This window comes from Capricornis sumatraensis, chromosome 16 (genome assembly GCF_032405125.1).
Source record: "Capricornis sumatraensis isolate serow.1 chromosome 16, serow.2, whole genome shotgun sequence".
Lineage (NCBI taxonomy): Eukaryota > Metazoa > Chordata > Mammalia > Artiodactyla > Bovidae > Capricornis > Capricornis sumatraensis.
This window is the reverse complement of record NC_091084.1, coordinates 4177099-4203992: the sequence shown is the minus strand read 5'-3', so window position 1 is coordinate 4203992 and position 26894 is coordinate 4177099. Positions and strand designations below refer to the sequence as shown.

At 38.7% G+C, this 26894-nt stretch overlaps 1 protein-coding gene across 3 annotated transcripts in view; it reads left to right on the top strand.

The window, feature by feature from the left end:
- GRIA4 (glutamate ionotropic receptor AMPA type subunit 4) overlaps nt 1-26894 on the top strand; it is a 630202-nt gene that overhangs the window by 437835 nt on the left and 165473 nt on the right. For all 3 annotated transcript variants that reach the window (XM_068988895.1, XM_068988896.1, XM_068988897.1), the window contains exon 4: nt 14096-14280. In XM_068988895.1, coding sequence (XP_068844996.1) covers nt 14096-14280 — 185 coding nt within the window. The remainder of the gene's footprint in view (nt 1-14095; nt 14281-26894) is intronic.

Below are 26894 nucleotides of genomic sequence, written 5' to 3'. Positions count from 1 at the left end.
CAACACGCTACTGGAGATCAGTGGAGAAATAACTCCAGAAAGAATGAAGGGATGGAGCCAAAGCAAAAACAATACCCAGCTGTGGATGAGACTGGTTGTAGAGGCAAGGTCCGATGCTGTAAAGAGCAATATTGCATAGGAACCTGGAATGTCAGGTCCATGAATCAAGGCAAATTGGAAGTGGTCAAACAGGAGATGGCAAGAGTGAAAGTTGACATTCTAGGAATCAGCGAACTAAAATGGACTTGAATGGGTGAATTTAACTCAGATGAGTGTTATATCTACTACTGCGGGTAGGAATCCCTCAGAAGAAATGGAGTAGCCATCATGGTCAACAAAAAAGTCTGAAATGCAGTACTTGAATACAATCTCAAAAACGACAGAATGATCTCTGTTCGTTTCCAAGGCAAACCATTCAATATCACAATTATCCAAGTCTATGTCCCAACCAGCAAAGCTGAAGAAGCTGGAGTTGAACGGTTCTATGAAGACCTACAAGACCTTTTAGAACTAACACCCAAAAAAGATGTCCTTTTCATTATAGGGGACTGGAATGCAAAAGTAGGAAATCAAGAAACACATGGAGTAACAGGCAAATTTGGCCTTGGAATTTCCCATTAATTTATTTCTGCATTCAGACAACTCTTTGCTGAACATCTACTGAAAACCAATAGAATATGGACAGAGCAAAGAAATATTACTTTCAGGGAGCCTATAAGATGGGTGTGGGGGGGGGGGGGGAGAGGGAACACACTAATCAGTTTAACATTCAAATATATGTTTAAACTTGTTAAAAAAATCTCCGAAAGAAATGTACAGAAAGCTATAAGAGGTTATATGAGGGGGGAGTGACTTAGTTAGAACATAAGTGATATCTGAGATGAGATCTGAAAGATGAAGAGAAGACAAAAGTGGAAGGATTCATGTTGATGTATGGCAAAACCAATACAATATTGTAAAGTAATTAACTTCTAATTAAAATAAATAAATTTATATGAGAAAATCCTGGAAGAAAAAAAATTTTTTAAAGCCACAACATAAAATAAATAAAGGGAGCACTAACTAGTATGTGCAAAGGCACTGAAATACATAGTACTTTTTATAACATCTGAGGGAGGCAATGTTGCTAGAGGGTAGAATGCAAGGAAAGTAGTGATACAAAATGAAACTACAAAGAGAGGGAGGAGTCACATATGACCAGATTTTGGTTTGCTTCATAAAAGAATAGGAAACATTGAAAGATTCATTCAAAGAAGTACCATAGATTTTCCAGTTAAAAACGAAGTAGACAAGAATAAGTCTAGTTGCCATGCAAACAAGTGAAATAAAATACTTCCGTGATCTAGTTCTAGAAAAGCCCAAGAGAAATAAGAAAACATGCATGGCTGAGAGGAGTTCAGTGCCTGGACCTGTGACAAATAGTTGAAAGTATTTGCTATATGCCTATATAAATAAGGTTTATGTTGCAACTGACAGAAAATTTTTAAGATTTAAAGTATCGAATTCTCCTATATCACTAAAGTAAATATGTAAGGATCAAAAAATAATGAACACTACCGTCAGAAAACACAAGAGGACTTAGGGAAAATCTAAGACCCCAAACACCCAAAATAACCATATTTGAATAATTTTTTATTTTTACTCTTGATTCTTTGTAAAAAAAAAAAAAAGAAAAACTTAAAACATTCCATCTTACTTCCAGGTTTACACATGTGGCTTCAAACAGTGTAAGTTGAAAGATCTTTCCTTATTCTCACTATGCCTTTCTTGAATTTGTTTGCTTGCAAAGTCACTTCAGTCGTGTCCGACTCTGTGCAACCCCATAGACGGCAGCTCATCAGGCTCTGCCGTCCCTGGGATTCTCCAGGCAAGAATACTGGAGTGGGTTGCCATTTACTTCTCCAATGCATGAAAGTGAAAAGTGAAAGTGAAGTCGCTCAGTCGTGTCCTACTCTTCGCGACCCCATGGACTGCAGCCTACCAGGCTCCTCCATCCATGGGATTTTCCAGGCAAGAATACTGGAGTGGGGTTCCATTGCCTTCTCTGCTTTTTTGAACTAGGATGTAAATAAATGCTATAGACACAGCAGCAGATAATTTTAACCAAGCTACAATGTCCAACTCTTTCTGTGTTCAGAGATTTTAGAGTCCAGACTGTAATTTTTGAACATGTTATATTTTTAAATTTTATTTTACTTTATTTTACTTTACTATACTGTATTGGTTTTGCCATACATCAACATGAATCCGCTATGGGTATACACGTGTTCCCAATCCTGAACCTCCTTGCCACCTCCCTCCCCATACCATCTCTCCGAGTCATCCCAGTGCACCAGCCCCAAGCATCCTGTATCCTGCATTGAACCTAGACTGGCGATTAGTTTCTTATATGATATTATACATGTTTCAGTGCCATTCTCCCAAATCATCCCACCCTCTCCCTCTCCCACAGTGCCTAAGCTGTTTTGGAAAGGGTCCAAACTAAATGGTGACTAAATCGGCTCTTTAGTTCTAACATGATGGCATTAAATGCTGTGAAGATTATAGAATCTTATTCCTTTCTATGACTAAGGTTTAAGCACATAAAGTAGTCCTTCAGACATACACATCTTTCTCTTGGAATATGCTAGCTTTGGATGCCAGTAATTGTGACAGATCAGAGAAATCTGGTAGTAGGTGATATTTGCATAGCAATTTATAGGATTAATGAAAGAGGCTCTAATTTGAGTAAGTATTGAATACAAGCTGCTGCTATATCCTTTTCTCACTTCTTTTAAAGCTTAACAGTGTCCCATGGTACAGACCAGTCCTCTCCTTAGCAAACCAGTTCCCAGGGCCTCACTGTTGATCTCATATTTATCATAATGGCATATCCCTTATTGCATTTAATTAATTATTCTGATGATATTCCTTCATAATTTCTACATTTTCACTTCTCATTTTCTCTTCAATTTCTTACTTCTCTGCAATATGACTCCTATATTCAGCATTCCATTGATGCTACTCCTGTTATGTGTACCAGTGACCCTCTAATTAAAAAGCAGTTTTCTGTTCTTATCTCAGTGGAGGTTTTTTAATAGCATACAAATAATTATCTCTTTTTTTGAAATTATATCCACTCTGACATGCACTTATCCTGACTCTCCTCCTTCCCTTCTGTGTGCAGATAGTTGAATCAAATAAATCTTGCAAAAGAGAACATCAAACAAATAAGCCCAGTTTCTGTTGCTAGCAGCTGTATATCTGGAATGAACTAGTCATCCGAAATAGGTCATTATTCATAGGTTATATAAAAAAGTGTTGATGCAGAAAGATACCGTAGCTCAAAACTGCTTAAATTGCCATGAATTTATTTAGGATAATTAGCAATATCATTATATAATTTAACATTTCTTAATATTTATATGTATAATTGATTGTGTTCTCTAATAACCATGAAAAAGCCTTTAATTACTCATTATAATCCAACAATATGATCTTGTCCATCATACATTTTCATTACCATTCTAATAAAATTATTTTGGTGCCTTTGAATTTATTTATACAATACAATGCAATTTGCATAATAGTTTACCTAAATAAATATCAGTTTTGCTAGTTAAATCCTTTTTAAGAATCGTAACTCTGCTTATACTGGCATACGTTAAAGAGTTTGGGACATCTTTATTTTTAATAAATTAAATTAAAATGTTAGCTTTAAATAAAAGAAAGATTTTTTTAAAAATTTGCAGTAGTGAACTCCCCATTAGTCTTGTGATATTTAAGAGTAGCATTCATGTTCTGACCAACAATATTTCACTAGATTTCACAAGATTTTCTAATAACTAGGTGATACTAATCATAGCCAGACATAGAATTAAATGACTCGACTTGTGATTTTCTAGTTTTTATAACAGATAAGTTACACAATCATAGATTCAGCGGCAGTATTTTCTCTGAGTTACAATATATTCCCAGCAATCTTGGCAAATAAATAAGACAAGCACATCTGAGTTGCAGTGAGTAAGAGGATATTAAAATCAAATACAACTTAGAAAAGAACTCAAATTTTCAACTGGGTTCTGAAACTATAATTGTGTGCCCTCTGCACTGTATAGAAAAGATGCCACTTATTTCTGACTTTGATTAGCGATTATTTTTAGGCAGACAACTTTCTTTTCCATTTAACAAATATTGTGTCCTAGGGCTTTGTTTTATTTCAATTCTATAGTCACTTCTAAATCTGAAAAATCAGATTTAAAAATGTTGAATTTGAACTGTGTTTTATTAATGTGAATCTTTCAATATCTGTCATGCAACTGCAAGCATATATAAATGTCATCAGAAAGTATATAGGTCAATATTCTGTAAAATTCCTGTAGGCAGAAAAATAACAGCCTATCACTGACATGAAGCAATGATAGCAAACAAAAGCAATGTTTAAAAAACTGTGCCAAGCTATGGTCATAAGAGGATGTGGCCGGAAATTAGTTATTATTTTTACAACAAACAAGAAAATCAAACAAAAGGGTTTTTTTTATTACTTTGATATAACAATAAATAAAATGAGAAAAGTGAAAATATGTTGTGACATTTTTAAAAAGAACATGTTAATAGGTGTCAAAAAAGAATGAAAGAACACTGAATCACTGCTGCTGCTGCTGAGTCGTTTCAGTCATGTCCAAGTCTTTGACACCCTATGGACAGTAAGCAGCTAGGCTCTGTCCATGAGGATTCTCCAGGCAAGAATAATGGACTGAGTTGCCATGCCCTCCTTGAGGGGATCTTCCTGACCCAGGGATCAAACCTGCATCTCTTACATCTCTTACATTGGCAGGAGTGCTCTTTACCAGTAGTGCTACCTGGAAAGCCCTTCAGTTCAGTTCAGTAGCTCAACTGTGTCCGACTTTTTGCCACCCATGGACTGCAGCATGCCAGGCCTCACTGTCTACCACCAGCTCCTGGAGTTTCCTCAAACTCATGTCCATTAAGTCAGTGATGCCATCCAATCATCTCATCCTCTGTCATACCCTTCGCTCCCACCTTAAATCTTTTCATCATCAGGGTCTTTTCAAATGATTTAGTTCTTCACATCACATGGTCAAAATATTGGAGTTTCAGCTTCAGCAACAGTCCTTCCAATGAATATACAGGACTGATTTCCTTTAGGATGGACTGGTTTGATCTTCTTGCAGTCTGAGGGATTCTCAAGAGTCTTCTCCAACACCACAGTTCAAAATTATCAAATCTATGGTGCTCAGCTTTCTTTATAGTCCAACTCTCACATCCATACATGATTACTGGATAAACTTTAGATTTGACTAGACAGATCTTCGTTGGCAAAGTAATGTCTCCACTTTTTGATGTGCTTTCTAGGTTTGTCACAACTTTTCTTCCAAGGAGCAAGTGTCTTTTAATTTCATGGGTGCAGTCACCATCTGCAGTGATTTTGGAGCCCAAAAAAGTAAAGTCTGTCACTGTTTCCACTGTTTTTCTATCTATTTGCCATGAAGTAATGGGACCAGATGCCATGACCTTAGATTACTGAATGTTGATTTTAAGCCAACATTTTCACTCTCCTCTTTCACTTTCATCAAGAGGCTCGTTAGTTCTTCTTCCCTTTCTGCCGTAAAGGTGGTGTCATCTGCATATCTGAGGTTATTGCTATTTCTCCCAGCAATCTTGATTCCAGCTTGTGCTTCATCCAGCCTGGCATTTTTCATGATGTATTCTGCATATAAGTTAAATAAGCAGGGTGACAATAAACAACCTTGATGCTCTCCTTTCCCAATTTGGAACCAGTCTGTTGTTCCATGTCCAGTTCTAACTGTTGCTTCCTGACCTGCATACAGATTTTTCAAGAGGCAGGCCAGCTGATCTGGTATTCCCATCTCTTTAAGAATTTTCCACAGTTTATTGTCATCCACACGTCAAAGGTTTTGGCATAGTCAATAAAAAAGAAGTAAATATATTTCTGAAACTCTCTTGCTTTTTTGATAATCCAACAGATGTTGGCAATTTGATCCCTGGTTCCTCTGCCTTTCTAAATCCAGCTTGAACATCTGAAAGTTCACAGTTCATGTACAATGTATGCCTGGCTTGGAGAATTTTGAGCATTACTTTGCTGGCATGTGAGATGCATGTAACTGTGTAGTAGATTTAACCTTCTTTCTCATTGCCTTTCTTTGAGATTGAAATGAAACCTGACCTTTTCCAGTCCTGTGGCCACTGCTGAGTTTTCCAAATTTTCTGACATGTTGAGTGCAGCACTTTCACAGCATCATCTTTCAGGATTTGAAATAGCTCAACTGGAACTCCATCACTTTCATTAACTTTGTTCATAGCAATGCTTCCTAAGGTCCACTTTGCATTCCAGAATGTATGGCTCTTGGTGAGTGGTCATACCATCATGATTACCTGGGTCATGAAGATCTTTTTTGTACAGTTCTTCTGTGTATTCGTGCCACCTCTTCTTAATATCTTCTGCTTCTGTTAGCTCCATACTATTTCTTTACTTTGTTGTACGCATCTTTGCATGAAATATTCTTGTGGTATGTCTAATTTGCTTGAAGAAATCTGTATTTTTTTTTCCATTCTGTTGTTTTCCTCTATTTCTTTGCATTGATCACTGAGGAAGGCTTTCTTCTCTCTCCTTACTATTCTTTGGAATGCTACATTCAAATGGGTACATCTTTCCCTTTCTCCTTTGCCTTTCACTTCTCTTCTTTTCTTAGCTATTAGTAAGGCCTCCTCAGACAACCATTTTGTCCTTTTGCATTTTCTTTTTCTTGGGAATGGTCTTGATCTCTGCCTTCTGTACAGTGTCACAGACCTCTGTCCATAGTTCTTCAGGAACTCTATCAGATCTAATCTCTTGAAATCATTTGTCACTTCCACTGTATAATCTTAAGGGATTTGATTTAGGTCCTACCTGAATGATCTAGTGGTTTTCCCTACTTTCTTCAATTTAAGTCTGAATTTGACAATAAGGAGTTCATGATCTGATCCACAGTAAGTTCAGATTGGTAGGCACTGGAGTGATGGCTATCCCATGTCCAAAGGCAAAGTAGAAGCCCCAGCAAGACCACAGAAGGGGCGAAATCACATTTAGAATCAAGCGCCATAGGTGCCAGAGATGCCCAGAGAGCTCAAACAAACCTTGTGCACACCAGGACCCAAAGACCCTACAGAGACTGAAACAAAACTGTGTTTGAGTGTCTCCTGTGGAGGTATGGGTCAGCAGTAGCCTGCCACAGGGATAGAGGCTCTGGGTTCAACAGACTTGTGTATGGCATAAGCCCTCTTGGAGCAGGTCTCATTAACCCCACAATAGAGCTGCCAGAACTTACACAGGACTGAAGAAATAGATGCTTGGAGGTCACAAACAGAACATGTGCACACAAGGACTCAGGAAAAAGGAGCAGTGGCCCCACAAGAGACCGACCCTGGCTTGCCTGTGATTGTCCAGGAGTCTCCAGCAGAGGCGTGGATCAGTGGCCTGCTGCAGGGTTGGGGACACTGAGTGTAGCAGTGCATGTATGGGACCCTTTGAAGAAGGTCGCCATTATCTTCATTACCTCCACCATAGTTTGGCCTCAGGAAAATAACAGGGAGGGAACACAGTCCCACCTTCAACAGAAAATTGGATTAAAGTTTTACTGAGCATGGTGACGCCCATAAGAACAAGACCCAGTTTCCCCCTCAGTCAGTCTCTCCCATCAGGAAGTTCCCATAAGCCTCTTATCCTTCTCCATCAGAGAGCAGACAGACTGAAAACCACAATAACAGAAAACTAACCAATCTAATCACATGGACCACAGCCTTGTCTAACTCAATGAAACTATGAGCCATGCCATGTAGGGCCACCCAAGACAGATGGGTCACGGCGGAGAGTTCTGACAAAAAGTGGTCCAGTGGAGAAGGGAATGGCAAGTCACTTCAGTATTCTTGCCTTAAGAACCCCATGAACAGCATTGAAATGAAAAAAAGATAGAACACTGAAAGATGAACTCCCCAGATCCATAGGTGCCCAATATGCTATTGGAGATCAGTGGAGAAATAACTCCAAAAGGAATGAAGAGACAAAGCCAAAGCAAAAACAACACCCAGTTGTGGATGTGAATGGTGATGGAAGTAAAGTACTATGCTGTAAAGAACAATGCTGCATAGAAACCTGAAATATTAGGTCCATGAATCAAGGCAAATTGGAAGTGGTCAAATAGGAGATGTCAAGATGGAATGTCAACATTTTAGAAATCAGCTAACTATAATGGAATGAATGGGTGAATTTAACTCAGATGACCATTATATCTACTACTGTGGGCAAGAATCTCTTAGAATAAATGAAGTAGCCATCATCATAAACAAAAGAATCTGAAATACAGTACTTGGATGCAAGCTCAAAAATAGCAGAATGATCTCTGTTCATTTCCAAGGCAAACCATTCAATATCACAGTGATCCAAGTCTATGCCCTGATGAGTAATGCTGAAGAAGCTGAAGTTGAGCGGTTCTATGAAGACCTACAAGACCTTCTAGAACTAACACCCAAAAAAGATGTCCTTTTTACTATAGGGGACTGGAATGCAAAAGTAGGAAGTCAAGAAACACTGGGAGTAACAGGCAATTTTGGCCTTGGAGTACAGAATGAAGCAGGGCAAAGGCTAATACAGTTTTGCCAAGAAAACACATTGGTCATAGTAAACACCCTCTTCCAACAACACAAGTTTCTACACATGTACATCACCAGATGGTCAATCCCAAAATCAGATTGATTGTATTCTTTGTGGCCAAAGATGGAAAGCCATATCAGAGAAGAAATCCCAGTAACAGAATAAATAAGGAATGAACATGTACACTAATGTCTAAACCAAGTTTGTGTGCTAGATGCATAGTGAGGCCAAACAAAAAGAAAAATCAGAGCTTTCAGCAGAGAAAAGTTTATTGATCTTGGGCACCGCCCTCCAGAGAAGATAGGAAATGGCTGTTCACAGTTCCATCATGCTGGCTGGCCAGGGTGCAAAGTTCTTAAAAGCAAGAAGAGTAAAGAGGAGGAAAGGGGGCTTTGTAATTTTAGCTTCCCACAGATCTCAATTGCAGACTTACTGCCACTGTCTTATGACTCAGTGTGATTTTGATGATTGTTCCTGCAGAGCAAATTAGTAAGCTTTCAACTCTTATTCTACAGAGAGCAAAAAAAATAGTTGAGACATTTTATTATTTACTTAGAGGATTATGTATTGGTCAAGAATGTCAATTCGCAATGGCTCCTGATTTTTTTTTTTTTCTTTTAAGTCCTTTTGAGATTTCTGTTTCCTGCAAGACCATTTGGGTTTGCTTCACTTGTGTTCCCTCACTTTCCTAATTATAGTAATTGTAAATGAGTCCACTCTTTGGAACTCAGGGAAGGCCTAGAAGACTTAAAGCCTTTCTCTAAAAATCAGAAATGAGGGACTCTGAGGGACTTTTGAACCAAGGAAGATCCCTCAAGTCCTGTTTGATTTCATTAAGGCAGGACACAAATCTTCATGTTGCATATGCATAAGGTAGGGAACAAGGGAAAGAGTACTTGATTAGGGGCAGGGAAGGAGGGAATCTAGGTAAGATTTGAAAAGATAATTAGAGGCATACATTACAAAACGAAAGACTACCTGGAGCAATAGATATACTAAAATAATTATATAGTAATCAACATGCCCTCTAACTTCCTCTTTGGGAATTTTTTTTTCATTTAGATAAAAATAAATCCTCACTGCTACAATATTTCATTTGGCAGGATATCAGGTAATTCATATTTCAAATATGATCTCATCATCAATTCCATGTGTTGACATTAATTGAACATCTCTAATGTTTGAAGCTCTGGCTTGTAGAAAATATACCCAAACATCAAAATCCTTAAATCTGAGAGACTCATATAAAAATTAGAAAACTGAGAAAAGGTGATTTTATCCAAAAAATGCTTTGTACTCATTTTAAGTCTTCACTTTTAAACTCCCCAGCTCTTCAATCTAACTAGAGGAAGCAAGATCAGTTCAGTCACTCAGTAGTGTCCAACTCTTTTTGAATTCATGGACTGCAGCACACGAGGCTTCCCTGTCCATCACCAACACACAGAGCCCCCTTGAAGCTCATGTCCATTGAGTCGGTGATGCCATCCAACCATCTCATCCACTGTTGCCCTTACTCCTGCCTTCAGTCTTTCCCAACCACAGGATCTTTTCCAATGAGTGAGTTCTTCTGGGGAGCATCTATAGGCCAAAGTATTGGGCCTTTAGCTTCAGCATCAGTCCTTCCAATGAATATTCAGGACTGATTTCCTTTAAGATTGACTGGCTTGATTTCCTTGCAGAAGACTCTCCAACAGCACAGTTTAAAAGCACTGGGACGACCCAGAGGGATGGTACGGGAGGGAGAAGGGAGGGGAGTTCAGGATGGCGAACACGTGTATACCTGTGGCGGATTCATGTTGATGTATGGCAAAACCAATAAAATATTGTAAAGTAATTAACCTCCAATTAAATAAATAAATTTATATTAAAAAATTAAAAATAAAAGCATCAATTTTATCTATGATCCAACTCTCACATACATATCACTACTAGAAAACTCATAGCTTTTACTATACAGACTTTATCTCTTTTTTTTCATATGCTATCTAGGTTTGTCATAGCTTTTCTTCTAAGGAACAAGAATCGTGTAACTTCATTGCTACAGCAACCGTCTGCAATGATTTGGGGCCAAAATAAAGTCTGTCACTGTTTCCATTGGTTCCTCATCGATTTGCCATGAAATGATGGGACCAGATGCCACTTTTTTGAATGTTGAGTTTTAAGCCATCTTTATCACTCTCCTTTCACTTTGATCAAGAGGCTCGTTAGTTCCTCTTCATTTTCTGCCATCAGGGTGGTGTCATCTGCATATCAGAGATTATTGACTTTTCTTCCTGCAATCTTCATTCCAGCTTGTACCTCATCAAGCACAGCATTTCACATAATGTACTTGCATATAAATTAAATAAGCAAGGTGACAATATACACCCTTGATGTACTCCATTCCCAATTTGGAACCAGTCTATTATCCCACATACAGTTCGAACTGTTGCTTCTTGACCTACGTACAGGTTTCTCAGGAGGCAAGTAAGGTGGTCTGGTATTCCCATCTCTTTCAGAATTTTCCATTCTTTTGTGATCCACACATTCAAAGACTTTAGCATATTCAATGAAGCAGATGTAGAAGTTTTTTGGAATTATCTGCTTTTTCTATGATCAAATAAATTTTGGTAATTTGATCTCTTGTTCCTCTGCCTTTTTTAAATCCATCTTGAACATCTGGAAGTTCTCGATTCACATACTGTTGAAGCCTCTCTTTGAGAACTTTGAGCATTAATTTGCTAGTGTGTGAGATGAGTGCAATTGTTTGGTAGTGTGAACATTCTTTGGCATTGCCTTTGTTTGGGATTTAAATGAAAACTGACCTTTTCCAATTCTGTGGCCAATGATGAGTTTTCCAAGTTTGCTAGCATATTGAGTGCAGCACTTTCACAGCATCATCTTTTAGGATTTGAAATAGCTCAGCTGGAATTCCATCACCTTCACTAGATTTTTCATAGTGATGCTTTTTAGGGAGTAAGGGAGGAATAAATTACAAGAAACTATAGCTGACATAGAATAAGCTCAAATAAGAATTATACCTTTTTAAAGGCTTACGCTTACCTTTAAGAAGCATAAGTACCACGTCACTTGCCTCGTGAGAAACCAGTATGCAGGTCAAGAAGCAACAGTTAGAACCAGACATGGAACAAAAGACTGGTTCCAAATTGAGAAAGGAGTATGTCGAGGCTGTATATTGTTGCCTTGCTTATTTAACTTATGTGCAGAGGACATCATGTGAAATGGTGGTATGGTAGAAGCACAAGGTGGAATCATGTTTGTTGGGAGAAATACCAATAACTTCAGATATGCAGATGACACCACCTTTATGGTAGAAAGTGAAGAGGAACTAAAGATCTTCTTGATAAAAGTGGAAGAGGAGAGTGGAAAAGATTGCTTAAAACTCAACATTCAAAAAGAGAAGAGCATGCCATCTGGTCCCATCACTCCATGGCAAATTGATGGGGAAACAATGGAAACAGTGGCAGACTTTATTTTGTGGGGCTCCAAAATCATTGCAGATGGTGACTGCAGCCATGAACTTAAAAGATGCTTGCTCCTTAGAAGAAAAAGTATGACACACCTAGAGAGCAGATTAAAAAGCAGAGACATTACATTGCCAACAAAGTTCTGTATCATCAAATCTATGATTTCTCCAGTAGTCCTGAACTGATTTGAGAGTTGCACCATAAAGAAAGCTGAACATTGAATATTTGATGTTTTTGAACTGTGGTGTTGGAGAATACTCTTGAGAGTATTCTCAAGGAGATTTGCAAGGAGATCCAACCAGTCCATTCTAAAGGAAATCAGTCCTAAACATCACTGGAAGGACTGATGCTGAAGCTGAAGCTCCAATACCCTGGCAACCTGATGTGAAGACCTGACTCATTGGAAAAGACACTGATGCTGGGAAAGATTAAAGGCTGGAAGAGAATGGGACAACAAAGGATGAGATGGTTAGATGCCATTATTGACTTGATGAACACGAATTTGAGCAAGGTCCTGGAGTTTCTTATGGAAAGGGAAGCCTCATGTGCTGCAGTCCATGTGGTCTCAAAAAGTCAGAAAACACTGAGTGACTGAAGAACAAAAAGGCTTATGCCAAATGCTATACATAGATTCAAAGTTTTTTTTTCTTTTTTTTTTTTTTTTTCTTTACACATTCTACTTCAAAACTGAGAGCTGGAAAAGGCAAGATTCCAAGGCAATGTTAACATGAAGAAATATTCTAAAGGCTGGTTTCATGAGTCTGCCCCTTCTTCCTTTACCAAGATATTAAGACCCATACTTCTCCTCTGTATGGAGAGAGATCTGGATCAAGAACAGAGTAAAGACCGTTCCACTCCCTGGAAGGCTGTCTCCAGCTAATAAACACTTTCCTCAGCAATCTTAGAGGTACCTTCTCAACCTTCAAGACCCAATTCAAATCGTTTCTTCTCAGGGCATTTTCCCTTGTCAGATTTAACCAAATTTTCCCTTGGGCCCAAACCTTTCCTTGCACGCAGCAATCATTACAGTTTTAAACTAAGTTGCATTTTTTTTAATTGAATGTTTTTTTCCTCTACTAGATTATGAGCTTGAGAGGTCATTCCTTCACCTGGTTTTCATTCAATTCCCCCTCAATCCACCTAATTCCCCTGCCAAAACAGGAAGCGTTAAATAATGCTTCCTCCACTTGTAATAATCGGTCTTCAATAAATACTTTTGTAATGTTTATTTCATAACTTATCTTCCACAGTTGAACCCCAAAATGTTATTATTTGTCTAAGAGGAGAGTCAATACAGATGTTCAAAATTAATTCTGTTGAGTGAGTAAAATTAGCAAAGATTTTGGAAATTGTTCTTGACTACAGAGGGTACTAGATTTTGTTTTAGTTTTATCTCATCAAAAATGTCTTCAAAGCAATGTCTTTGGTAGAAGAATTTTGAGAACCTTTTCAAGATATGATTTGATACTTCATTCAAGCAATATTTTTAAGGAATGTTTATTCAGTAGAGGGATTTTGAGAGTGCTTACTCAAGGTATGATGTTGTTACTTCATTTCAGGTAATATTTTTAAGGCATGTCTTTGTCTTGAGTAAAGAAATTAAAGAGGCTTCCTTGGCAGCTCAGAGGTAAAAGACTCTGCCTGCAATGCAGGAGATGAGGGTTCTATCCATGGGTCAGGAAGATCCCCTGGAGGAAGGCATGGCAACCCACTCCAGTATTCTTGCCTGGAGAATCCCATGTATATAGGAGCCTTGTGGGCTACAATACATAGGGTTGCAAAGAGTTGAACGTGACTGAAGCAACTTTGCACACACACATGCAAAGTAAGGAAAATTGAATGATTCGGAAATAACCACTCATTTTTTAATTTCTAAGAATTCATTTTTTAATATAAAAATATTGATGTAGAATCAGTGCCTGCATAAGTTATTTAAGGGCATGCTTTTAGTAACCACTCTGAATGTTTTCCCCACTAGGATACTCGATTCTTCAAGCTATTATGGAAAAAGCAGGACAAAATGGTTGGCACGTCAGCGCTATATGTGTGGAAAATTTTAATGACGTCAACTACAGGCAACTTTTAGAAGAACTTGATAGAAGACAAGAAAAGAAATTTGTAATAGACTGTGAAATAGAGAGGCTTCAAAACATATTAGAACAGGTAAGTGCTGGATTTTATGTTGTTATTATTAACCTAGATCTTTTACAAATATGGTTGATTTTTATTGATTGATAAATATGTTCTCTCACCCATTTAGTCCAAGTGTGGAGTTTGGGAGTTTTTGCTCCATGATCTATTTATTTCTAATATTAAGTCATGGGGCTTCCCAGGTAGCTCAGTGGTAAAGAACCCACCTGTCGATGCAAGAGACACAGAGATGAGGAATCAATCCCTGGGGGGGGGTGGGGCCGGGGGTGGGGCGAGAAGATATCCTGGAGGATGAAATGGCAACCCACTCCAGTATTCTTGCCAAAAGAATTCCATGGACAGAGGAGCCTGGCTGGCTACAGTCCATGGGGTCATAAAGAGTTGGACACAACTTAGCGATTGAGCACACACACAGACAAGACTAAATCATAATTTTTTAACACCAAAGACCGTTTTTGTTCTCAATGTACTTAGAAGCACTATTTCTCATACATTTTTAAGCTGTACAATAGAAAGGACTTTTTGTGACTCAAGAGCTCTTGACCTACAATTTTCATAAACACTAATTCTAAAGATTAATGCCTTCTAGAACATTACAAAATGTGACTCTGTATTTTTTATAACCTTTAGAGAACTAGCTATGTGAGAAATATCCAAATGAAGTAATAAAGCAATGAAATAAAACAAAATTAAGTGACATACTGTGCATATTTTCTTCTAAATGTTTTAAGTAAATACATTACCACTACAGTGAAGATGGTTTTTGAATCTTCTCTCTAGGAAGAATCCTTTAATAAAGATTTTCAGTGCTTGTTGACTTGATTTAAAGCATACAGGAAAAGGTAAAATTGAACTCTGTCATTGCGTTAAATGATAGAAAAATATCATCAAATAAGGGATAATACTTGTTTCTAATCCTGCATATCATGATAAAACTTTAAAGGCTGTATTTGGCCAAAATTGCAGTGAATGAATGCCATCTAGTGGTTTTATAAATGTTTGCTCATATTTACCTACAATATCTTAGGCTTGCTGAACAATATTGTAGCATGTTTCATTTGTTAGTTTGTTACATACAGTTCATTTGCATAAAATGATTTGATTTGATTACTATGATTCGATTCATAGTAATAACTTACCAGTTTGAAAGTTTATTTATAAGAACAACTGAAGTACTCAACTCTACAAATCAAAACGAAGACATGTTTCAGAGATTTCTCCTTAATATCCAAGAACACTAAACTAGATGCCATAAGTTTATTTATTCAACAATAATTAGCATTTGTAAAAGTCAAAAGCAGAAAAGCATGTAAAATTTATTTTAAAGTTCTTTGAAGCCAGATTATACTGTAAGAAAAAAATGACAGTATTCTCCACCTGTTGCCCTTTTATAGAAGAAAGTGAAAGTGATGTCGCTCAGTCGTGTCCGACTCTTCACGACCCCACCGACTGTAGCCTACCACGCTCTTCCATCTATGGAATTTTCTAGGCAACAGTACTGGAGTGGGTTGCCTTTTCTTTCTCCAAGGGATCTTCCAGACTCAGGGATTGAACCCGGGTCTCCTGCATTGTAGGCAGACGCTTTATGTCTGAGCTACCAGGGAAGTCCTTTATAGAAGAAGCAGGGGGGAAACAGTTGATTGATGAATCGTTATTATTCTATTAGAAAATTTTAATTTTAACCTGTATATCACTCAGGTTTATTCCTCAGGGAGTCCAAGAAATCATTAAGGTTGTAATTGCATAAAGTATATGAAACTTTTAGTATGCATTTATGGAATCCAAGAAAGAATATTACTTTCTCTCTTGAGCAAGACCTAGTCACTTCAGCTCAAACTCCCATTTCTTCCTTCTCCCACTCCACTCCTATGCTGAGAGTTTGAGTTGTTTGACATGAATAACTGAAACTTTGTAAATAACTTTTCACAAATCCTACAGGAGAGTCAATTGTAAGAACTTCAGGGATTACCAAGTTCCTGTCAGTTGGTGAGTAAGGCTCAGATCCTCTAGTTGCTAAAACACTTGTGCTATGAAAGACCACCTCTGGAGAAGACAACTGAGTGCCTAGACCACACTGACCCATTTCAGAGGTTTAACAGGTTTCTAAGAAGAAAATCAGCACACCCAGGGGCTATGGATAACTGTTGAATAAATAAAGTCAAATAAACTCTTGCTAAGGAAACCAAGCATCTTATTTTTGTCACAGTTTCAAAGAAATTAATTTTTTCCAGCTTTATTGAGATATGATTAACATACAAGAGAAATACATTATACTTTGATACACAAATATTTTGTGAAATGATTACCACAGTAAGGTTAGTTAACACTTCCATCATGTGCTGTAATCTGTCACTCAGTCGTGTCTGACTCTGTGACTCCGTGGACTGCAGCCCACCAGGCTCCTCTGTCCATGGGATTTTCCAGGCAAAAATACTGGAGTGGATTGCCATTTCCTCCTCCAGCACTTCACATAATGATTTTTTTCTTCCTGCATACCTTTTACGACTACACAAACTACACATATTTTTTTTCTTCTTCTTCTTAGGAATGGCAACATTTAAGATCTATTTTCTTAGCAACTTCTGAGTATATGATACAGTGTTGTTAACTATAGCTACCAAGCTGTACATCAGGTCCCAAAACTTAGAAAAGTTGAGTGTTTACCATTATCTACTCTATGTTAATTATTCCAGAATTCTAAGAGTTTTTTTTTTTTTTTTACCATGAGTGCACAGTAATAATGAGACTATTAACAAATCTTTGTCTCTAAAATACCACTCAAATATAAATTTCATAATTTGTAACAAAGTCCATTCTAGTATAAGAATACATTATATGTTCTTAATTGTCCTATAAAATTTCTCCTCAAGAAAAGCTGTTCCCATCCTGAACATTTTTTTCATTGTTTATATTTTAATTCCTGTAGCTCTAAGCAAAATCACTTTTAATGTTTCTTGATTTCATTTCTGATTCATCTAAAAACAAAAGCTAAACTACACTTTGTCAGGAAATTGTACATGCACTTCAATTACTCTGTATAGCTGTGTACATATCCATCCCAAACTTCCTAACTATCCCTTCTTGTGCCAATCATAAGTTCTCTGTCTGTTACAAAACAGAATCTCTTTCTGTTCTGTAAGTTCATTTGTATCATTTTATTTTAGATTCCACATATAAGGGATGTCACATGACATTTCTCCTTCTCTGTCTGAATTATTTCACTTAGTATGACAATCTCTATGGACCATGACAACACGGTCCATCCATGTTGCTGCAAATGGAGTTATTCCATTTTTAATGGTTGAGTAATATTCCACTGTATAAATACACCACATCTTCTTTATCTATTCCTCCATCTATTAACATTTAGATTTCTTCCATGTCTTGACTACTGCAAACAGTACTGCAATGAACATTGGAGTACCTGAATCCTTTTGGATGTTATTTTTATCCCCTTTTTCTTTCTTATACACGTATACAACACTCATCCATTTGTTCATTTATTCAACAAGCATTTATCCAATACCTACTAATTTCCAAGCACTGTTAAGAAATTTAAATTGATTTTGATTCAGGGATGAGGACAAGGTGGCAGAATAAGAAGAGCCTTGACTCACCTCCTCCCACAAACACATCAAAATTATAACTACATATAGAGAAACTATCTCTGAGACCAATCTGAAGCCTAACAGAAAGATTTTCACAACTAAAAAGAAAAAGAAAAAGCCACATTGAGATGGATAGTAGGGACAGAGACATGGTCTGGTCAGAATCCACACTCCATCACAACTCATAGCTGGGAGGAATATCATATGCTTGGCAATCCTCCTTGAGGAATGAGGTATGCAAACACCACACTAGACTCTCCAGTCTGGGAACCTGCTTTGGGAACATGAGCCCCCATAATCTCTTATTTTGAAAACCAGCAGGGCTTATTCCCAGCAGATTCAGAAGGCTATAGGAAACTGAGAATCTGCACTTACAGGGTGCACACATAAAAACTTACTCTCTCCCAAGTCCCAACACAGATATAATAGTTTGAAAAACATGTCAGTCATGAAGGAAATTAGTTGACTAACTTTAGGGCATATGTCTGCATGGCAGGGATCTTTTGGAACTTTCTCTGGATACAGAGGAACTGGTAGATACCAGTTTGGGGCACGGAGGTTGAGGGGAGATTTTCCTCACCCTTTACCTTGCTGGCCCAGCACTGTCAGATGCCATTTCCGATTCTCCCCATCTAATTAAATACCATTCACTTCACCTTGAACTCACCTACAAACCAGATCCAACCAGCAATCCTCCAAAGCAGATCCAGTAGGCTCCCTCAGCAGGCACTGGAGCCCCTCCAAAGTGGCTCCCCACTCCACCAGTCCTTTCAGGCACCCATGGATGCCACCAATGCCCTCAAAGTGGCTCCACAGAAGGGGCCAAACTTGCACATGAGCGCTTTCATAACAGTTACAGCTGGGCCTTAGAGCCAGACTCACCAAAGGCAGCTCCACAAACTAACTCTCACAAAGTAAGCCACAGCAGAAGGGAAAACTGAGCCAACACACAGGATCCTCCTGGAGGACCTGGATCTAGCAACAAGGGAGACCATTCTACTGAACTCCAAAGGCTATCTTCTACGTAAGACTACTCTTTCAAAACAGGGAGATGTAGCCAAATGCATAGAAACAGACAGAGTTAGATAAAATGAAGAAACAAAAGAATATGTTCCCCAAATGAAGGAAAAAAGACAGAACTTCAAAAAAAGAACTAAGAAAAATGTAGATAAGCAATTTCCAGTTAAGAATTCAAAGTAATTATAAAGATGCTCACTGGACTCAGAGGAAGAATGAAGAAACACAGTGTAGACTGTTTTTACAAAGAGAACTATGTACAAAGCAATTATTGATGAGAAAGAGCCAAAGACTATCAGAAAAGATCATTTACAATTAAAGATATAAAGAAGAAATCACAACGAGACTGGTAAAAGGGGTGGAGACACAATATAGTCAAGTCCCATATCCTCAGGTGGTGATCCACAAACAAGAGGATAGTTACACTTTTGGCAGCAATTTTGGGAAGCTTCATCTCCCACATGAACACTGATTCTGGCAAATGCCATTTTGGAATTCTCCTTCTAGCTTATTTGTTCCAGGACCTGGCCTTGCCCACCAGTCCATTGACAGCAATACTGGGATAACTCAGCCAAAGCAGCTATCCAGGCAGGGACATAGACCAACCTATTAGCAGGCTGGCTGGGTCCTCTGAGCCTCCAGCTACCCTGGGACCTGAAACTACCCACCAGAAATCCCAGGACCCAGACCTATTCACTGGTATGCTGTCACTAGCCCCAGCATTCCTGGAGCTCTGGAGCCCACGACCCCAGGACTTAACTCAACCCACTAGTGGGTGAACAAGTCGCTTCAGTCATGTCTGACTCTGTGTGATCCCATAGACAGCAGCCCACCAGGCTCCCCTGTCCCTGGGATTCTCCAGGCAAGAACACTGGAGTGGGTTTCCATTTCCTTCTCCAATGAATGAAGGTGAAAAGAGAAAGTGAAGTCGCTCAGTCGTGTCCGATTCTTAGTGACCCCATGGACTGCAGCCAACCAGGCTCCTCCATCCATGGGATTTTCCAGGCAAGAGTACTGGAGTGGGGTGCCATTGCCTTCTATGGAACATTAACTCTAGTACCTGCCTAACCAACTGCTGGGCAGGCATCAGCCTCAAGGCCTCTGGGTCCTGGCTCTGACCATCAGCAGGCTGAAATCAACTCCAAGACATCCAAAGCCCTATAGCCAGAGACTCTAGGACTCCATAAGACTGCTCTGCCTGCCAGCAATCACCTCTAGCCCCAGAACTACCTAAGCAACACATGTCTGGCACCACTGGAGCCTGAATTAGAGACCTAAGGACTCAGCTATCAGCAGATTAACACCAGTTTAGGGACACCACGCACACCACAGCCAGTTGTGTCAGCAATCATCCATGCCCACCAGGGGGCAGATACCTGTCCAAGATCCCCAGGGCACTGTAGCCAGAGACTCTGGGACAAAACTCCATCTATCAGCAGGCCAGCACTGTCGCTAAAACCATGTGGCTCCAGGCCTGGCAGTCACTAGGTCAAGAGCAGTTTTAAGACAACTTGGGCTCCTCAACCACCCCCCCACAGGACACAGTCCCACTCACCCTTGAGCCAGTGCCAACTTTGAGACCTCCTAGATCCAACAGTCACTCATTTCAGGAGCCAACCTTTCCCATAAAGAGGCCAAAACTAGATGAGGGACACTTGGTCCCACAACCACTCACCCTAGGCCTTGAATCCACCCACCAGTGTGCCCACTAGCCCTGAGAGTCTCTCCCAACCAGCCAGCCAATTCATGACCAGGCCCCACTCACCAGTAGCTGGCAGCTTCTAAACAAGTTCAGGTCCTGACAACCAACTGGAATAGATGCCAGCCATGCTTACCAGATCATCCACGTTAGTTACCCCACAACAGAAGAGCTCATGCAGCCCACAGAAGGGAGTGTACTGCTGGGATGCATAGGACATCTCTCACAAAAGATCACTTCTCAAAGACTAAGAAATGCAACCAACCTACCAAATACATAGAAATAGAAACATAATTAAGCAAAATGAGGTGACAAAGGGATGCATTTCTAAAGAATGAACAAGATAAAACCTGAGGAGAACCTAGTGTAATGGAGATAAGCAATATACCCAATAAAGATTTTAGGTAATAATTGTAAGAATGCTCAAATAATTCAGGGTAAGAATGGTTGACCACAGTGAAAGTTTTTAAAAAGAATTATAAAATATAAAATGAAATCAGTCAGAGTGAAGAATATAATAACTGAAACCAAAATATATCAAAAATAATCAACAGTTAATTAGATCATGAGAAGAATGAGTCAGAAAGAAAGAGTAGCGGTTGTCACTGAAACTGAACAGAATTTTTTTTTTTTAATAAGCACAGTTAAAGAGACTCTAGGGCAACATTGGGCTTACTAATATTCAAATTATAGGAGTCCCAGAAGAAGAGAGAAAGGGACAGGGAAAACATTTGAAGACACAATATCTGGAAACTTCCCTAACCTAAGAAAGGAAACAAACATCCACGTACAGAAAGTACAGAAGGCCCCAAATACAATCAGCACAAAGAAGACTACATTAAAACACACTGAAATTAAGGCAGCAAAAATTAATTATAAAGAATATTACAAGCAGCAAGTGAAAAGTTACAAATTATGAACAAGGAGTTTCCATAAAGCTATCAGCTGACTTTTAAACAGAAACTCTGCAGGCCAAAAGAGAGTGGTGTAATATACTTAAAATGATGAAAGAGTAAAACATGAGACAAAAAATACTCTACTCGGTAAGACTTTCATTCAGGTTTGAAGTAGATATCAATGATTTTTTTAATATAAATTTATTTATTTTAATTGAAGGTTAATTACTTTACAATATTGTATTGGTTAATGGTTTTACATCACAGTTTTGGATCACATGCTAGGGCACAAAATAAGCTTCATAAATTAAAGAAGTTTTAAAGTATACTAAAGCATATATTCTAATACAATGCTATGAGACTAGAATTCAAGTTTTTATTGCAAGAAAAAAACTGCAAAATACACACACACACACACACAAACAAACTGGTGGAAGCTAAAAATATGCTACTAAACAACAAATGCATCACTGAGTCAATGAAAGAAGAAATAAAACACATCCAGAGACCAAAAAAATAAAAAAGAGTGAAAACACAATGATCCGAAACCTAAGGGACAAAGCAAAAGTAATGCTAAGAGGGAAACTTATATTAATAAAGGCCTATCACATAGAAAATCTCAAAAAAACTACCTAATCTTACATCTAAGGGAACTAGAAAAAAAGGAACCACTAAATACAAAAATAGTAAAAAAGAAGAAGTTACACATAAATATCAGACTAGAAATAAAAGAGAAACAAACAAACAAACAAAAAGTACAATAGCAAAGATCAATGAAAATAGAAGGTGGTTCTTTGAAGAGATAAACAAGCTGATAAAACTTTAGTGAGATACATCAAGAAAAAAGATAGTGGGTCAAAAATCAATAAAATCACACATGGAAAAGAGGAACTTACATTTAACACCACAGAAATACAAAGGATCATAAGCGATTACCACAAGCAAATATACATCAATAAAATGTACAACCTAGAAGAAATGCACAAATTCCTAGAAATGTACAATCTCCCAAGACTAAACCAGGGAAAAATAGAAAACCTGAGAACACCAATTACCAGTAATTAAATTAAATCAGTAATTTTTCAAAAATTGCCGACTTCCTGCCCGGTTTGCCAGGAGTCTTCCGCAGCTGTTTGTGCTGCGGCTCTTGCTGGTTTCTTGGACGGTGGCTGAGCATGGAGTGCCCGGGGCCCAGCGATGGCTCAGACATATCAGGACCAGACCCACAGCTGGCGGTCACCATGGGCTTCACGGGGTTTGGAAAAAAAGCTCGCATATATGATTTGGAAGCAATGTTTGAACAAACTCGAAGAACAGCAGTGAAAAGAAGTCGGAAAGCACTGGTGGAACCAGTACTTGGAAGGCTGAGCGAGAGGTGGCTGTCAGAGTTGTGTACACCACTGATCGTTGACCCAGACAGTATAGAAAATTGAGCCATTCAGTGAATGGGGCTGGTGCTGTTGAATCCCTGCATTCATGAGTTGTACCAGACATTTAATGAAGGCCATAACTTCCAGGCTGTCTGGTTTGATACCGGGTGGTTGGCAGTTCTAGCTACCACCTCAGGATCTTTGGAGCTGACTGTCTCCTCTACTGCTTTCTTTAGATCTGATTCAGATCATTCTTATACTAGAGAAAGGATAGATGTAAACTGATAGAGCAGAAGGCACTCAGAACCAGAGGCAGGACACCTGGAAGAATTTAAGTGAATGTTGCTCCAGTTTTGTTTTGTTTTTTTTTTTTTTTTACTTGATTTTACTTTGCAATACTGTATTGGTTTTGCCATACATTGACATGAATCCACCACGGGTGTACATGCGTTCCCAAACATGAACCCACCCCTCCCACCTCCCTCCCCATAACATCTCTCTGGGTCATCCCCGTGCACCAGCCCCAAGCATGCTGTATCCTGTGTCGGACATAGACTGGCTATTCGATTCTTGCATGATAGTATACATGTTACAATGCCATTTTCCCAAATCATCCCGCCCTCTCCCTCTCCCTCTGAGTCCAAAAGTCCGCTCTACACATCTGTGTCTTTTTTGCTGTGTTGCATACAGGGTCGTCATTGCCATCTTTCTAAATTCCATATATATGTGTTAGTATACTGTATTGGTGTTTTTCTTTCTGGCTTACTTCACTCTGTATAATCGGCTCCAGTTTCATCCATCTCATCAGAACTGATTCAAATGAATTCTTTTTAACGGCTGAGTAATACTCCATTGTGTATATGTACCACAGCTTTCTTATCCATTCATCTGCTGATGGACATCTAGGTTGTCTCCATGTCCTGGCTATTATAAACAGTGCTGCGATGAACATTGGGGTACATGTGTCTCTTTCAATTCTGGTGTCCTCGGTGTGTATGCCCAGCAGTGGGATTGCTGGGTCATAAGGTAGTTCTATTTGCAATTTTTTAAGGAATCTCCACACTGTTCTCCAAAGTGGCTGTACTAGTTTGCATTCCCACCAACAGTGTAGGAGGGTTCCCTTTTCTCCACACCCTCTCCAGCATTTATTGCTTGCAGATTTTTGGATCACAGCTATTCTGACTGGTGTGAAGTGGTACCAGTTTTAAAATGATAAATTATATAGCAGTAATATCTCACATTTGAGAAGTGAGCATGATTTTTGGTCTGCGGAAGAATAATAGTTTTTGATTTGTGTGTGTGTGTGTGGTAAAAAGACAGGTATCTACATATAATGTGTATTGTTTAAAAAAGGTTCAACCATTACCTGAAATTTCAATTGCATACAGAAGTAAAAGAATAAACTCCCAAATTCCTATCACACATATTTAACTATTGTAACAGTTCATCAGTTCAGTTCACTTCAGTTCAGTCGCTCAGTTGTGTCTGACTCTTTGCGACCCCATGAATCGCAGCACGCCAGGCCTCCCTGTCCATCACCATCTCCCAGAGTTCATGCAGACTCACATCCATCAAGTCAGTGATGTCATCCAGCCATCTCGTCCTCTGTCTTCCCCTTCTCTTCCTGCCCCCAGTCCCTCCCAGCATCAAAGTCTTTTCCAATGAGTCAGCTCTTCACATGAAGTGGCCAAAGTACCGGAGCTTCAGCTTTAGCATCATTCCTTCCAAAGAAATCCCAGGGCTGATCTCCTTCAGAATGGACTGGTTGGATCTCCTTGCAGTCCAAGGGACTCTCAAGAGTCATCTCCAACACCACAGTTCAAAAGCATCAATTCTTTGGTGCTCAGCCTTCTTCACAGTCCAACTCTCAAATCCATACACGACCACAGGAAAAACCATAGCCTTGACTAGATGGACCTTAGTCGGCAAAGTAATGTAACTGCTTTTGAATATGCTATCTAGGTTGGTCATAACTTTTCTTCCAAGGAGTAAACGTCTTTTAATTTCATGGCTGCAGTCACCATCTGCAGTGATTTTGGAGCCCAAAAAAATAAAGTCTGACACTGTTTCCACTGTTTCCCAATCTATTTCCCATGAACTGTTGGTACCCGCTGCCATGATCTTCATTTTCTGAATGTTGAGCTTTAAGCCAACTTTGTCACTATCCTCTTTCACTTTCATCAAGAGGCTTTTTAGTTCCTCTTCACTTTCTGCCATAAGGGTGGTGTCATCTGCATATTTGAGGTTATTGATATTTCTCCCAGCAATCTTGATTCCAGCTTGTTTCTTCCAGCCCAGCGTTTCTCATGATGTACTCTGCACAGAAGTTAAATAAGCAGGGTGACAATATACAGCCTTGACGGACTCCTTTTCCTATTTGGAACCAGTCTGTTGTTCCACATCCAGTTCTAACTGTTGCTTCCTGACCTGCATACAAGCTTCTCAAGAGGCAGGTCAGGTGGTCTGTTATTCCCATCTCTTTCAGAATTTTCCAGTTTATTGTGATCCACACAGTCAAAGGCTCTGGCATAGTCAATAAAGCAGAAATAGATGTTTTTCTTGAACTCTCTTGCTTTTTCCGTGATCCAGCAGATGTTGGCAATTTGATCTCTGGTTCCTCTGCCTTTTCAAAAACCAGCTTGAACATCAGGAAGTTCACGGTTCACGTATTGCTTAAGCTTGGCTTGGAGAATTTTGAGCATTACTTCACTAGCATGTGAGATGAGGGCAGTTGTGTAGTAGTTTGAGCATTCTTTGGCATTGCCTTTCTTTGGAATTGGAATGAAAACTGACCTTTTCCAGTCCTGTGGCCACTGCTGAGTTTTCCAAATTTGCTGGCATATGGAGTGCAGCACTTTCACAGCATCATCTTTCAGGATTTGAAATAGCTCCACTGGAATTCCATCATCTCCACTAGCTTTGTTCATAGTGATGTTTTCTAAGGCCCACTTGACTTCACATTCCAGGATGTCTGGCTCTAGATAAGTGATCACACCATCGTGATTATCCAGGTCGTGAAGATCTTTTTTGTACAATTATTTTGCGTATTCTTGCCACCATGGCCAGTGTTATTTCCATTTACTTCTCCTCTCAGATTGCTTTGACAAAAATCCTGGATATATTACTTCACCCATAAATATTTTTGTATGTCTTTAAGTGATAAGGATTTTAAAAAATCTTGACTGAAATACTATTACTACACCTAAAAATATTAAATAATTTAGTATCATCAGACAACATGTAGAGACATGCTCTCTGTAGCATATGTACAAATGTACTATGCACTTCATCTTTGAATGTTTCAGTGAACCTTATACTGTTCCAGTTTAGCTTTCCAGCATGTGATACCAAATGCTTTGAATAGTGATTGTCTTATTCCCCTACCTAAGTTTTATAGTCCCCATTACCATGTCTCGTAAGATAGGTTCTCAGTATTTATTTATGCAGATTGAATTGAATTTAAAACTGCAATATTGTCTTTAAAAAAATAAATCCTGCATCTTTGGGAAAAAAAAATTTGCCAACATCCAAAAGTCCAGGAACACATGACTCCTCCAAACACTTAGAGAAGAGGTAATACTTCTCCTTCTCAAACTTTCCTAAAAAATTGCAGAGGAAGAAATGCTTCTGAACTCACTCAACAAAGTCAGCATCACCCTGATACTAATCAGGCAAAGATATCACATGAAAAAGGGAATTACAATATTCCTGATGAATATAGATGTAAAACTTCTCAAAGACAAATGATGCAATGATACATTAAAAGTATTATACACTATGACGGTGTAGGTCTTCTTCCAAGGATTTAAAGATGGCTCAACATCCACAATTCAATCAATTTGATACAACTATTAACAAAACAAAGGATAAAAATCATATGTTAAGCTCAATAGATGCAGACAAAGCTTGTGACATTTATGATAAAAACTCTCAATAAAGTTAGTATAGAGAGAATACACCTCTACTTAATAAGACCTTAGCTGTCAAGCCATTAGCCAATTTCATACTCAAAGGTGAAAAGCTCAAAGCTCTTCCT